This window comes from Sinocyclocheilus grahami, unplaced genomic scaffold, assembly GCF_001515645.1.
Source record: "Sinocyclocheilus grahami isolate Dianchi unplaced genomic scaffold, SAMN03320097.WGS_v1.1 scaffold16.1, whole genome shotgun sequence".
Taxonomy (NCBI): Eukaryota; Metazoa; Chordata; class Actinopteri; order Cypriniformes; family Cyprinidae; genus Sinocyclocheilus; species Sinocyclocheilus grahami.
Window position 1 is genome coordinate 1,517,516 of NW_015505195.1, and position 15,570 is coordinate 1,533,085.

Sequence of the window (15,570 nt, forward strand, 5' to 3'; positions counted from 1 at the left end):
CCAGCCAGGGCCCTGACTTAAACCCAATTGAGCATCTCTGGAGAGACCTAAAAATTGCTGTCCACCAACGTTTACCATCCAACCTGACCGAACTGGAGAGGATCTGCAAGGAGGCATGGCAGAGGATCCCCAAATCCAGGTGTGAAAAACTTGTTGCATCTTTCCCAAAAAGACTCATGGCTGTATTAGATCAAAAGGGTGCTTCTACTAAATACTGAGCAAAGGGTCTGAATACTTAGGACCATGTGATATTTCAGTTTTTCTTTTTTAATAAATCTGCAAAAATGTCAACAATTCTGTGTTTTTCTGTCAATATGGGGTGCTGTGTGTACATTAATGAGGAAAAAAAATTAACTTAAATGATTTTAGCAAAAGGCTGCAATATAACAAAGAGTGAAAAATTTAAGGGGGTCTGAATACTTTCCGTACCCACTGTATATGTATATATATATATATATATATATATATGTAATACTAAATACATTCAGTTAATTAGAAACGTTGTGCAATTTTGATCTGGTAGGCATTACATAAGGTCTGCCACCTATAATTTGATTTGTAGTTCATTTAGATGTATATTTTACCTTGAATAACATTTAAAACTTCATTTGATGTCCGTTTGCCCATGACAATTAAAAGTAATGGGAACTGGTCAGTCTTGTACGTCCGAATGGTCTGTGCAACAACACTGCCAAAGTGCCTTGTACACATCGTGAGTAGTCTAGAAAGAGAGTGAGAGAAAAGAGAGAAAGAGAGTCAGTAATTTAAGTGGACAGTGGAGAGACAGCCAGTGAAACTCCCCTGAACAATCACTGAGCTTAATAAGAGTACACAGCTCATCATATTAACAGACTTTAAAACCAATTCTGCTCTCTGCTCAAAAGAGAGGGTCCTTCTCCAAACACTCCCCCGGTCTGAATTAGTATTCAGCTCCCGCCGCACAGAATTTGATAGGGCAGAGAGGATTTCTTATTCCATTACAAAGACAGAACTTTAAATTAACGTTTCGCTGAAGGAAAAGGGTAGCAGGCAGACTCAGAGAGCTCGCAGTAAATGTCATAATATTAATGAATTGCTATAGAGCGAATGCAAATATAGATTAGCTTCTCTCTTCTTTTAATAACATCGGCTTTAATAACTGGAAAGTAAAATAGAGAAGAGATGGAACACACTAGAGTGAGGGGCTCTGACCAGTGTGGGAGGGAAGAAAATAAAAAAATTGGAGATTTCTTCAAACCAAATTTCACCGTTATCAGAGAACTATATATATATATATAAAAAAAAAAGTTGCATCAGAGATGAGTGAGCACTTTTTGGACTCTAGGTATATTTACTGGCATACTACTTTTAATTTATGAAATAGTATTTAGTATGTATACTCTGTGGAGAAGTTATTCAGAATGCACTACATGGAATAATGTATTTCCAATTAAATGCAATCCACCATTTCTAATGTGATGAATAAAGCAGTAGCAATGTCATCCGTAATCTCATCCTTGACTCATTACTTGCAATTACTAGAGTTAATTAAGTTAAAACACAACATGCTTATTTTGCAGTTTTATGCAAATAATATTGTTACAATGTAGCATACTGCAATTTAAAACTCCCTATATTTCATATACCATTAAAAATAGTATGTAGCAAGCATTATGCGGGCATTCTATTCTGAAAATGACCAAGAGTGAAAAAAGTTAAATATACACTAATAATAAATATACACTACTGTGGGGTTATTGGGGTTTGTTAGAAAGAAATTAATACTTTGATTCAGCAAGGATACATTAAATGAATCAAACGTGACGGTTAAGACATTTATAATTTTATATTCAAAGTTTATATTTCAAATACATTTCTATTCATCAAAGAATTCTAAAAATGTATCACCCTTTCCACAAAAATATTAAGCAGCACAACTGTTTTCAACATTGATAATAATAAAAAATGTTACTTAAGCACCAAAGCAGTGTATTGATTAAATGATTTCTGAAGGATCATGTGACACTGAAGACTGGAGTAATGACTGCTGAAAATTCTACCTCTGGAACCCTATTGCTGTGCTCCATTTAATAAACTTAGCGTGCTAAATATAGAGCGCTACACGGTTAACAGGACAGCGGGCAATCTATCTTCTGTGTAACTTGTAGTGCAGTATTACAGATGACTAGATTCCACAAAGCTGTTTCATTGGCAAAAAAAATTAAACATCATACAAATAACACTTGTGTTTCCAGAGGTCCCATCAGGCATTGCAGCTGGCAGTTCACTGTCACATCAGTGATGCATAAAGAAATCTTGAAGAATGTTAAGAGTTTTCAAAGGACCTCAGGGGAGTTATTTTTGATTTTCTAGTTAGTAACACCAGGTGTTTCAAGCGTCTCATCATGAATGGCTTTGTAATTGGAGTGACATGCTCTCGTCTCCTCCTCATCCCTCACTCAAGTCACACACTCTTGAGTGTGTGAACCATAATATTTCCCCATTGCCTGGACCAACAGAGGTGTGGCACAGTATCAGACCATCTGCTGGGGCCACAGGGCGTGCACTGCTCTATGACTGTTTCCCTGAGAAAACAGTTTCTCAATCACAATGATCATGATACTCAAACTATGCACTGATTTTCAGTGACACAACTGCACAGCAACAACAAACAACATAATTCAAAGACTTTTCCTTGAGTTTTTAAATACTTGTATTAATTTACATCATATGAAAACATTGTCTTCACTTTAAGCCTCTCCGATTTTTTTTTTTACTTTTCTTCATCCACATGGCAAAACTTTGTTAGTCTGATTGATTAGAAAGGCAAAGCCTACCAGTTCTCAAGTCACATGATTTGAAGTATCATTTTTGCCTGTGGCAAAACAGGAAAAGTTACACCCCAAACTTTTATATTTTGGATGAGGGATTTTGAAAACACTAAGCACATAGCTAGAAACATAGCCTTGTGGACATCTCCAGCGCTATGGGCGACCAAGTTTGAGTGTTTATTTCCTGATCCCACTCTCCTATTGTTTCCTGTCTCTTCTCAATTGTTCTTTTAAAATTAGGCCCCAAAAAAAATAGATCAATAGTAACATTAACACCTTATACTATTTAATGGTGTGAATATTTGGCTTGAGAACTGATTTGATTCACAGGTTTTCGATTAAAAAAAAAAGTTAATTTTGTTCAATCATAAACGATTCGGTAACACTTTACAATAAGGTTCATTAGTTAAACATTAGTTAATGTATAAACTAACATGAACTAACCATGAGCAATACATTTGTTACTGTATTTACTAATCTTCACTAACGTTAGTTAATAAAAATAGAGATGTTCATTGTTAGTTCATGTTAGTTCACAGTGCATTAACTAATGTTAACAAGATTTTAATAATGTATTAGTAAATGTTGAAATTAACATTAACAAAGATTAATAAACGCTGTATAAGTGCAGTTCATTATTAGTTCATGTTAACTAATGTAGTTAACTAATGAACCTTATTGTAAAGTGTTACCAACGATTCAGTTTGATTCAATAAAAAATTTGATTTGAATAAACAACAATTCCACTTAGTATTTTTTAGGGATGCACCGATACTGAGCTCCTGTACACGTACTCGTTAAAATGCCCCGATACCAAACGCTGATACCACACAGCATGTGTTAAGTGCCATATTCAGACAAAGAAACACTAAAAACAGACAGCAGAATGGAGTTATTAGAGATTAAAGATATCTGCGAAGTATATGTATGCAATGAATATAAAACATTCAGTATTAATGCCTGTATAGCTGATTTGCGCCAGCTGGTAAGCAAATCACGCTGAGTGGACTGAGCGCGCAGCGGCGCAGATGCGCGAGCTTGTCGAGTGAATATCCCTTTCTCACAGACATCACTGGAAAGTTTGTAGTTCGGTCGGATATGTCAAAAACAAGTAAGTTACTTAATGGTAGGGCGGGAGGGAGGGAGGGAGAGAGAGAGCACACACTTCTGTGTGAACAGTGAAATGAACAGTGAAAGTAACAAAAACTTGTAAAATACATTTTAATGGGCATAATTAAGTGTGAAAATAACAGAAGGATATACAGTCAAACCAAAAATTATTCACATTATTCTATAATAATTTATGTATTTGGCAGACGCCTTTATCCAAAGCGACTTACAGTGCATTCAGGCTATACATTTTTTACCAGTATGTGTATTATGTAAAGTGAAAATAGCAAAATAAATTAAACTGTGATATATTATACCCAAAAATTCTTCATACAGTGGACTACCAGTAAAACTGATACAAATATGGGATCAAAAATTATTCAGACTGAGTCTGGGAATAAGCTGAAGTTTCGGTTTGCATGAACCTGGGTGACAGCATGCCCAGGAGACAACAGGCTGTCATTATGGCTAAGGGTCACCTGACAAAGTATTGATAGTTGTGTAAATATTGACAGTGAATAATTTTTGGTTTATTGTAATCCATTACATACCTGTCTATCAAAGTTATCTGACATTATCAAGCTGAATTTGTTCTGACACAGTTTAACTCTGAGTTCTTGTCATATTTTATTACCATTTTCTAAACTATAGCGAATAAACTGTAATAATGTGAGAAATGTTGAAGGTGTCTGAATAAATTTTGGTTTGACTATCTATTTGATAAATGAAGTTACCCAACTGACATTATACATACTCTTTTGGTTTCTGTACCCAATATTTAAAAAATTTACAAATGCAATGAAAATATTGGTATCGGTACTCTGTATCGGCAAGTACCAAAACAAAGTATCGGTATCGGGTGAGAACTGGAAAAAGTGGTATCGGTGCATCCCTAGTATTTTTAAATACTAGACCCAATGCATCTCTGGCTGCGTTTACACTTGGCATTAACACGCAATCACCGTGATCTGATCAAGCAGATCGGATCATCAGTCAATCAGGACACAGCGCGTTTACACTTGGCAACATCAGCTGACTTCTCGATCTGGATAACCGATCAGATCTGTATTTCCAGCGCAATATTTAAATAAGTCTGCGGTGCAAAGTCGACCTGAAGTGGTGGGTTTTCTTTTGAAAACTATTTTCAGTCACGGGACATTTTACAAATAAAAATAAATGTAGGAGTCTCACTAGCGTTCTGTTTTTCCGACAGCTCGGGAGAGAGGGGGCGGAGTTTTGCATGATGTCGACCTGCGAATGCAGACACGATGGCTGGATTGCGTTTACATTACACTGAAATCCGAACACAATGCATCCTCGACTACCTCTGGACCAGGACACGCTGATCGGATAACATTCCGATCAGAAGCGCGTTTACACTTGTCTTTTCAATGTTATTGTGGACAACATCCGGATACAGGTCGCATGTTAATGTGTAAGCGCAAGTGTAAACGCAGCCTTATGGGGCAGAAAAAGGAAAATTATAAAAAAGACTTTAAAAAAACTTTCTTCAGACTTTTTGCTGCAGCAAAAGAAACTGCTGCTGCTATTGAAAACAACAACTAATTATTAAATTGCAATTACTTTGATTTACAGCCTTGTCAATAAATCAGCCATATGAATCATCAGGATTTGATGGATTGCAAAAAAAAACTTTAAAAAACTTTGTATCTACTAGAATGCACTGTCAAATTGTGACCTGCAGCTTTTTCTTACTTGTACCAGTAACAAAGAGCACCTGTAGCACCTGTGGGTGCTAATTACATTCACTCTAATTACATTTGGGCTCTGGATTAATGCACAATTATTCTAAGAGTTTATGTGATCGGTGTCAGCGATTAGCGATTCACAGGCTTCATTCACAGATTTAGCTTTGAAAAACACTGCCAGTCACCCTCCACAATCACCTATCAGTCAGGCCTGGCTCGGGAGCGTGAGAATGAGGTGTGTATGAGTATGTCAGCGTATAAGGATGTGGGATTGTGTGTGTGTGTGTCTCTCTGTTCACATTATGAATAGCCCCAGATGTTGCCCGCCTTTAATCTGTGGTAGAAAGACTCAGCTGGGGCAAAAAGCAGAAGGGGAGGGAGAGGGGTATAGAGGCAAGTGGGTTTTCTTTTGAAAACTATTTTCAGTCACGGGACATTTTACAAATAAAAATAAATGTAGGAGTCTCACTAGCGTTCTGTTTTTCCGACAGCTCGGGAGAGAGGGGGCGGAGTTTTGCATGATGTCGACCTGCGAATGCAGACACGATGGCTGGATTGCGTTTACATTACACTGAAATCCGAACACAATGCATCCTCGACTACCTCTGGACCAGGACACGCTGATCGGATAACATTCCGATCAGAAGCGCGTTTACACTTGTCTTTTAAATGTTATTGTGGACAACATCCGGATACAGGTCGCATGTTAATGTGTAAGCGCAAGTGTAAACGCAGCCTTATGGGGCAGAAAAAGGAAAATTATAAAAAAGACTTTAAAAAAACTTTCTTCAGACTTTTTGCTGCAGCAAAAGAAACTGCTGCTGCTATTGAAAACAACAACTAATTATTAAATTGCAATTACTTTGATTTACAGCCTTGTCAATAAATCAGCCATATGAATCATCAGGATTTGATGGATTGCAAAAAAAAACTTTAAAAAACTTTGTATCTACTAGAATGCACTGTCAAATTGTGACCTGCAGCTTTTTCTTACTTGTACCAGTAACAAAGAGCACCTGTAGCACCTGTGGGTGCTAATTACATTCACTCTAATTACATTTGGGCTCTGGATTAATGCACAATTATTCTAAGAGTTTATGTGATCGGTGTCAGCGATTAGCGATTCACAGGCTTCATTCACAGATTTAGCTTTGAAAAACACTGCCAGTCACCCTCCACAATCACCTATCAGTCAGGCCTGGCTCGGGAGCGTGAGAATGAGGTGTGTATGAGTATGTCAGCGTATAAGGATGTGGGATTGTGTGTGTGTGTGTCTCTCTGTTCACATTATGAATAGCCCCAGATGTTGCCCGCCTTTAATCTGTGGTAGAAAGACTCAGCTGGGGCAAAAAGCAGAAGGGGAGGGAGAGGGGTATAGAGGCAAGGCTGGACTGAAGGAGCCCCTGCAGAAGCAGGTCACTAGCTGGTCTTTCTCTCCCCGTCCACTCCGGAGGGAGGCCTTTAGGGTGAAGCCTACTGGAAGGAAAAGTAGAGGCCTGCTCAGAAGCAAAGCCTGCTGGGACCAATCAAGAATCCATCTGCTGCCTGACCAGCTTCTCCCTTTTTCTCTCTCTGTTCGTTTCCTTTTCTGGCCTTCCATCTTCATGTTGCTCGCTCCGTTTCCACCTGAAACAATCTGGGATATAGCTTCGTAAAGTTTACTCTGGGATATAGCTTTGTAAAGTTTACTCCGTGTCTTGGAAACAAAGCACATTTTAAACAGGAGAATAGATTATTTTTGCAATCTTAATACTATTTTGGGTGTATGTTTCTTTTGCTTCCAAGGAACAAAAGTTGCATTTGACCAAAGACAAAGTGTAAAACCACCATAAATGCCATCCTGAAATGAAGACATTCTGAGGAGTGTGATCTATGATGGCTGTGTGTCTAACTGACCCTTTAACGGGGCAGATTAGTGCAGACTGCCCTACCGGGGCCTCAGTGAGCAAACACAACATATTTTGTTAAAGCCCTCTATGAGGAGAGAGTCAGAAGAGGAGAGAGGGGGAAGGAAGGAATGCCTCTCATTAAGAGATCATCCATTTTGAGTGTGAAAATGCTTCCGATCGCTACTGTTCTGGATGGTTTGACTGCCATTGTGAGAGCATGCGATGAGAGAGATGAAAGGAAGGAACATGTTAAATAGTGTTACCTGGCTTTATTAGCTTCTTTAGTAACGTCCCAAGCCCATGTGATGAAGTTCTGGCTGAGATATGACACTATGGAGTCTGCACACATCATCTGAGAGCAGAACACGTTACTGAGGACACTCTCGTCATTGTGGAGGTAGATGGCCAGCAGTTTTCTCTGAGTGACAAAAGCACAACATATACAAACAGTTAGGTATAGGTCTCATATGAATTAAGATTCTTGATCTGATTAAGATTAAGATCTTTATGCTTGTGGTTCCTTGACAATTCATTTAATAATGATGTTTTAGTACTTTTGAAGAAGAAAAATTTGGAAATCAGAAAAACGACTGTTGCCCTCAAGAGTCTGTAGCCAAATGATGAAATACTTTTTTGGAAATTGAATTTGTTTCATCTGTTCTGAAATGGTTTCAAATAGGCGCTAAACATCTAATTTGCAGAAAAAAGACATGAAAATGGAAAAATATAAAAATGTTATTAAAAAAATATATATAATAATAATAATAAATACAATATATATATATTGTATTAAATTACAATATATATATATTAAATTACAATATATATATATTAAAATGAAATATAACATTATAATATATTATTTAAATGTTTTAAACTTATATAAATATATTTGTGTTATATATGTGTTACTGGTGTAAGTGGTATTTAATTTACATACATCTTGCAGAATTTGCAAAATGTTATTAATTTTAACAAAATAATATGGATAGATGTAAACTTTTGACCACAACTATATAAAAATGATGTATGTATAAATATATAAAATAACATAAGCTGGATACAACAAAATGTATGAACTGAATCATTCAATATGAGATTCAATATTGGTGCAATGCAATAGCAGACTAACATTGCAGGAAACACTGTCAATAGTATTTTAGCATGGTATTCAATTCGCATACAATGTTATGCATACTTGAGAACTGTTAAAGAAAAAAAATGTCCAACCCTTCAAATAGCTGCACTGAATTTAAAGAGAGACATTCACCCATTTATCAACTATTGCCCACATAGAGGTCATTCCATCCCCACATCCAATTTGCAGAAAAAAAGCATGAAAACTGACGCCTCAATGGCCATTTCCACTACCTATGAAGCCAGAACCCATCTAATCCCGGCTCACTGATTCACCCTTATTTCATGATTCACCATCAGGCTTTCTGAGGCCACTAATGCTTCACCAGGGTCCACAAGAAGAAAAAGACAGTGAGTGCCCTCCCTGCAAACCCTGAGCAAAACAAACATCCAAACCAAATCAAACTGATGCAGGCTAAATCAAACTTTCCCTGAAAAACAAAAACTGAACAAATCACTTTATTTGTTTTGCATCAAATGCCAGTGCCCTCCTTCCATCGTCGCAGGTTAGCACAGGAAGGCACTGCTGATGTCTACGCACGTCTAAATCCACAGATATTTACGTCGTCAGATGGATGGCGGTCACTCGCATAACCCAACAACTAATTAAAAAAAAAGAAGGACACCAACACAAACATGAAAGCTTTCACCAGACAAGGCAGGGGAATAAAACCCACCGAATTGCAGAACAACTCTGAACGTTTCCTACGGATCTGACCCCCAATGGTTCGTCAAATGCAGCAGGAGGGATTTTTCAACAGTCCAACGGTGGAAAAACAGAAAGCAAAGCGGGGAGAGAAACGAAGGAGGGCGTCAACGGAGGAGAGAAAGTTGGACTCTACGAAGGTGTGTATGGAAGGAGGACTGAAGGAGCGCTGCAGTGTTTGCACAGTGATTAAAGCTCTCGAATGAGCCGCATGGCCCCTGGTGGGAGAGAGCTCAGGCCTCTTTCACTAGCCCAATTCACGGCCCTGAAAAGATTAAACACTCACGCTGGGTAGACAAGCAAATGGGACCTGGAGTGAGGGCAAAATTTTACCCGTCAAAAACTGAAAGGGTGGTGGATGAAAACGAGACATGAACTTTTCCACTCCTCTCTTGTAGTCTGTCCTAAAACTGACATGGCTGTTTCAGTACTGACTGAAGTCAAGTCAAGTCAAGTCTGCTTTATTGTCAATTCTTCCACATGTACAGGACATACACACAGAGAATTGAAATTGCGTTACTCTCAGACCCTTGGGTGCATACAGATAACATAAATACAGATTAAATACAAAATATTCACTCAGAACGTATTCACTCAAAACGTTTTGACCTTTTGAAGCCTCTAAGATTTCATTGGAGAGGTGGGGAAAAGCTACTCTCGCTAATAACAGTCTTTGGTCAGCTCCCTCGTTTCACGCCCCTCCATTACCCACAGTCACTCCTATCTACTTTCATCCCATTGTTTTCTCCTCCTTTCTTTCCCTCGTTTTTGTGGGGCTTTTCTTAGCCTGCAGAAATCAGTGCTCAGTCCAAATTACTGGGTCTGTTCTGGGGAAGAAACTGACCCAAAAGCTCTTTCCATCACCTCGAGTCATCCCCCCATCTGTTCGGGACGCGAATCCTGAAATGGTGGGGAGGAAAGGGTAGAGATGCGAGAGGAACAGGGGAGGAGAGGACAGAGTGAGGGAGGTGGGTAGAAGAAGAAAGCTGATCTGTCCTGTGAGTGGGACAGTACTAGCTTTCACACAGTTGTCTGAAAATGAGGAATTCCCAGGCTAACTTTGGACATGTGAGTCAGTGTTGCAGCAACAGGACCAAAAAAACATGTTTATCTACTAAGTGAAGGCCTATTCACACCAAGCATGACTGTTTGGCATGAAAAACACAGGTGACGTGATTTTAAAATGAAACAATGTATCTTTTTGTACTCCTTTACACTAATTAGTTATTATTTATTCAGATACAAGTCATTAAAAAAAAAAAAACAGATATAGAAATTTGGAGGACGACGGAAATTTAATACGCAAAATGTTTCAATAATTTTTTTTTTACTTTGTGTCATTTAGTTGCATCAAACTTGATGTGAACAGGCCTTGAGATTGAATTTACCTAATCAAGGGCTCAAGACATGCTAACCACCTTGTACAAAGCATTTGCATTTAGTAAAATTGTCTTCCAAATGCACAAATAATGGATCGAAATGTAGTATTACAATGTGCACTAACACGGCAAAGTTTCCAGCATTAATGTGACTATAAAAACTGAATTGAAATGCTATGCAGAACAAATCACAGCTAATCAAAACATATTCAATGTTTAAAGTCAGCATGAAATAAAAATGTAAAAAATGATTCTATTTTCTAAACAAATCTTTTTGATCTTTTTGTGAATGATTCATCCAAACATTTAATTTTTTGGAGCTTGTAATTTCCAATCAACAACCAAAGGACAGGACCAAGTCACCTGATCTACAATTTTTATTTTCCAATAATCTACTTCACTTGGATGTGCATCACAATACAGTCTGTTGCTACTTCCATTACATTGTGACTTTAATAATGCGCTATCAATAGGGATTCTGGACCAATGAGATTTCACTGTGGGCGGAGCTACTAGTGCAATACTACAGAAGCAGAAATATACAGCGAGGGGCAAAATGTCCTGCTAATGATATTAACATCACGTTATATTTTATGATGTAAGAAACAGCCAGTTTTTGTCTAATGCTATTTACAGGACTCCTGGAGTCTGGTCACACTTCTAATGACTGAAAAAAAAAAATCTTGATTTTTGAAATTATTTCAAGACATTCTGTTGGTGGCTCCACCTGCCCCACCGTGAGAGTAATGCTAGTTACACAGACGATCATACTTCTCTTGTTAAAGATATTGTGAAAGGATGTTTTTAATTACAGGCAATGTGTATGTGCTGGAGGAGGGAGAGACGTTGAAAGTGAACATTCTCTTTTGCCTGTAGGAAAGCAAACAATGGGAAATGAGGAGTTCATATTACTGCTCTCTCTTGACCTGTAGTGGAGTGCTTTAACAGATGGCACTTACAATACTATGAGAGATTCTCCCACAAAACGGAACAATAATCTAGTAATAATAATATTTTGTAGCATAATTAGACTTTAGCATTAAGAGCTGCCTGTATGTAATACAAATACTCTTAAAGCGCCTGTTAACCCAGTTATTAAAATTCTGTCATTATTTCTGTCATACGACACTCCAAAACCCACATCTTACTGTCTTTCTTCCAGAGGACAAAAAGGATGCAAAAGCTTCTCTAATGAATGTGCCAAAAAGAAGAAAGAAGAAAAGAAATTAACCTTTTGTGTTCCATGGAATAAAAAGTCATATAGGTTTAGAACAACATGAAGGTGATTAAATACTAACCATTTTAATTTTTGTGTGAACTATTCCTTTAAACAAGACAAGAATGTCAATGTTGCGTTAGAAGGTAAATTATTGGCACTACTGACAAATCAATAAATTATTTGGATCAATATTTAAAGACAAGAGTCAATTTTCATCAGTTCTCCTGTTAGAACAGCAGTGTCAATAACATGAAGTCCTTCAGGTGTCAGAAATCTCATCTCTCTGTATCTTTTCTCACAAGCCGAAAAAACGCTTCATCACAGAGGCTCCACTATGAAGCTCATGCATGAAAAACCCATGAAGGGCGCGAAGGAGCTATGAATTTTGATGGCCGTCTTTGTGCGGGTGGCAGAGGAGAGTTAGCACGATTAGCTGGATGTTAAGGGGATTTGTGATGAGGCCTGTGTGATGATGGGTGGCCTGACTCAAGAGTCTTCTGCTGATCCACCGGCTGAACTCCAGGGCCTCCAGCATTTTCATTAAGGATGGATTGGGAGCATCTACCACTCCAGAAACACTTCATCACATGTAGTGTTTTACTTAGTGATTAGCCTCTCAGGCCTAAGAGAGAGGGGCACAAGTGCCCTCAGAAAAATCCATCCCACACATGCACACGTGCACATGAAAAGTTCACAGCCGTGGCTAAACAACCTATACTTAACGAGTAGACCGGGTGACTGAAAGGTGGTGAACACAGTAGCTCAAGCAATAGCCCGAGTAGTTTGAAACAGATTTCTTGAATGCTTCCCTTTTAGAATCCTATTTTATTGGTCTTTGTTTTTGCAATCCTATATGGATGATGTTAGTGTGCAAAAATTGCATCAGTGTTTCCCATTAACAGCCTAGACTCTGGCAGCCTGCCACAATCTAATGAACTGAAAATATTTTTACACTTCTGATAATAACATGTTTTGCACTATTGCTTTTGCAAAGCCTCTGTCAATCAAACCAAAATCATAAGAAGTGCTTTAATTAAATATAGTCTGTTGCACTGCATTTTTGAAGGAGAAGTGTGGACTTTTGCTCACGTGATCAGCTTGTGATCTGATGTTTTAGTTCACAGTGCATGTGCTGTGATTTTAACATGCATTTGGGAATGCAATGGGCACCAGTTATGCATTACTTTCACATTTGCAAAATTTCTAACATATTTCACTATTTCTAACACATTTCACTAGATTTGTATTGTAGAAAAGTATTATTATTATTATATTCTAATTGTTTGGCTTCCACTTTAAAGTCCATCTACAAATCAGTGCAAAGACTTTTACTATTACTATTTACAATTTGGACACTAAAAATGAGTTGGAGCTCTTAATTTTGAACTCTCAATGTGCACCAGATTGAGGCATTTAACTTCAAAATAAACAATTTTCATCCGAGGGTGGTTGCCCCGTGACCCAACTAGACAGACTAGACAGACCCCCCCCCCCATATTCTCTTAAAATCCTGTGGGAAACACGTTACTTCATAATTAACTAATACCACAATTTAGTGTTTATCATAAAATACACTAAAAATACTTTCACTAGTCAGTTGGGACTTTGCTGTACCAGAACAACATTCCAGGTGACGTTGCTCCATTTTTAGAAATTTCTATTCATCTTTCATAATCTTTACTCAAAAGTACTTTTTAATGACGCATACCTTAAATATGTCCTGTTAAATCCTTCCTAAAGATAAATGCTCTGGCTCAAGCCCAAAAGGATAACAACTGCGAATGCATACTAGAGAAGCGCACAAGGATAAAAGAGTAAAAATGTTTGACCCGTGAAGAAAAACACTGACTGTCTGCAAGAGAGGAACACAGAAGGTCATCTCTTCTTCTTACATTAGTTTGTTTTTACTGACACACTAAACTGTCTCCTCGGGGGAGAATGGCGGCCATATAGTGCCTGTGCTGAGGAGAGGAGGAGATCAGCTGGGCTGCAGGCAGGAAGCCATTCCAGCCCGCTCCTCATGCTCAAAAACCCCCTGAACATCTTGCTGCATCCTCCCAGTCTAATAAGACCGTAATCCACACAAGCTGTCAGTTGATACAAGCCTCCTTATGAGGACACAGCGGAAAAACCAGCGCAAAGCTGTTCTAAATAAAGCTTCAGCTGTTCAAATGGGAAACGGAAATTTGATGGGGATTTATCATGATTGGGGGGCCAGTTCTGCCAATCAAACTTTTAGCATTGTTTATATACCTGTGCATATGACTCTCAGAAGAAATGTTAGAGCCTGGTAGTGCATGTGCTTATGCACGCACAACGTACATTTCTGGAATCTGGCTTGAGTAATTTCCTGATCCCTATTATTTCCCTATCATTTCCAATACCACCTCCAACTGATAAAATAAAATAATAATAAAATAAATAAATAAATAAATCATTTGTAATAAAAAAAAGTAAATGACTCAATATTAAAAAATTTTTTTAAATAATGATAGAAATTCTATATTTATTATACATTTATTGATTGGTAAATTACAAAGTTTATACTCACATCTCTGGCTTTGCCGTAAAAGGCCTCTTGAGATGCTGCTTCCAAGGAGCCGATGTAGAACACAGGATGGCAATCGCCATATCTACAAAACATACATGCACACACTAAGCAATAATACCAAACATCAGAGTAGCTATTTTTCAAACATTAAAAACATCTTATTCAAAACCAGCAGTGCTGAAAAAATGTGTATAAGACACCACATACTGAACTACAAAGAAATGCAGCTTAAGTTTGGTTTTCTTTAATGAAATTGAAATACAAATGTTACTTTGTCCAGAGATCTCACCTTCTAGAAAATTCAGCAGTAAAGTGCAGTAAGGCATCACCCTCATTTTCACTGTTCTCTGGCACTGAGGGAAGATAAAGGAATATATCATTACAGATATCCAGTAAAACACCATTCCTTCATGGTCAACCCCAGATGAAACGACACTGTATAACTTACTCATTGGAGACTTTCGACAACTCGAGCTTCCCATGCCAAATATTTCAGATTCATCTACACCAAATTCAGGTGCATCCTCGAAATCATCTCCCTCACTGTCACTGACCATGTGGACATCTGTGCACTGTAACACAGACACAGAGGCAATTTCTTAAAAAGCAATTCATTTGACAAAACTAGAGATGCGCAATTTATCTGTGATCACACCAATGAATTATAACAGGGATCTAATCCAAAACGTAGCTTGAAAAGGGACTTAAACATTTCTAGTACATACATTAAAAACTAATCTCTCTCACTCTAAATTGCTTCGGTGTCAACTATGGCATGAATGACTAAATTTGCCAATCCCTAAATTAGGTTTATATATTTAAGATGACAATATCAAAAAAATTAAGTAAAATTAATTTTAAAAAAGAAATGTGTTAAATTATCAAATATAAACAAAAAAAAAAGAATATTAATAACAGAATTCAGCCATAAAAGGCCTCTTAAAGATTTGTTTCTATGCAAGCTTCTAAAACTACAAAAAATATTTTCTACTGTATATCACAATGTTAAATCTAATTTCTAATCCTAATTTCACGCAAAGGTATTTGTGTTTATAATCGG

The 15,570-nt window shown here is 37.6% G+C and overlaps 1 protein-coding gene across 1 annotated transcript in view; it reads right to left on the reverse strand.

Annotated features, from left to right (window-relative positions):
* faf1 (Fas (TNFRSF6) associated factor 1) overlaps nt 1-15,570 on the reverse strand; it is a 78,903-nt gene that overhangs the window by 22,408 nt on the left and 40,925 nt on the right. The window contains exons 10-14 of the mRNA XM_016228726.1: nt 14,959-15,082; nt 14,800-14,863; nt 14,511-14,592; nt 7,782-7,936; nt 585-721 (exon numbers count right to left, since the gene is read on the reverse strand). Of these exons, the coding sequence (XP_016084212.1) occupies nt 585-721; nt 7,782-7,936; nt 14,511-14,592; nt 14,800-14,863; nt 14,959-15,082 (562 nt within the window). The remainder of the gene's footprint in view (nt 1-584; nt 722-7,781; nt 7,937-14,510; nt 14,593-14,799; nt 14,864-14,958; nt 15,083-15,570) is intronic.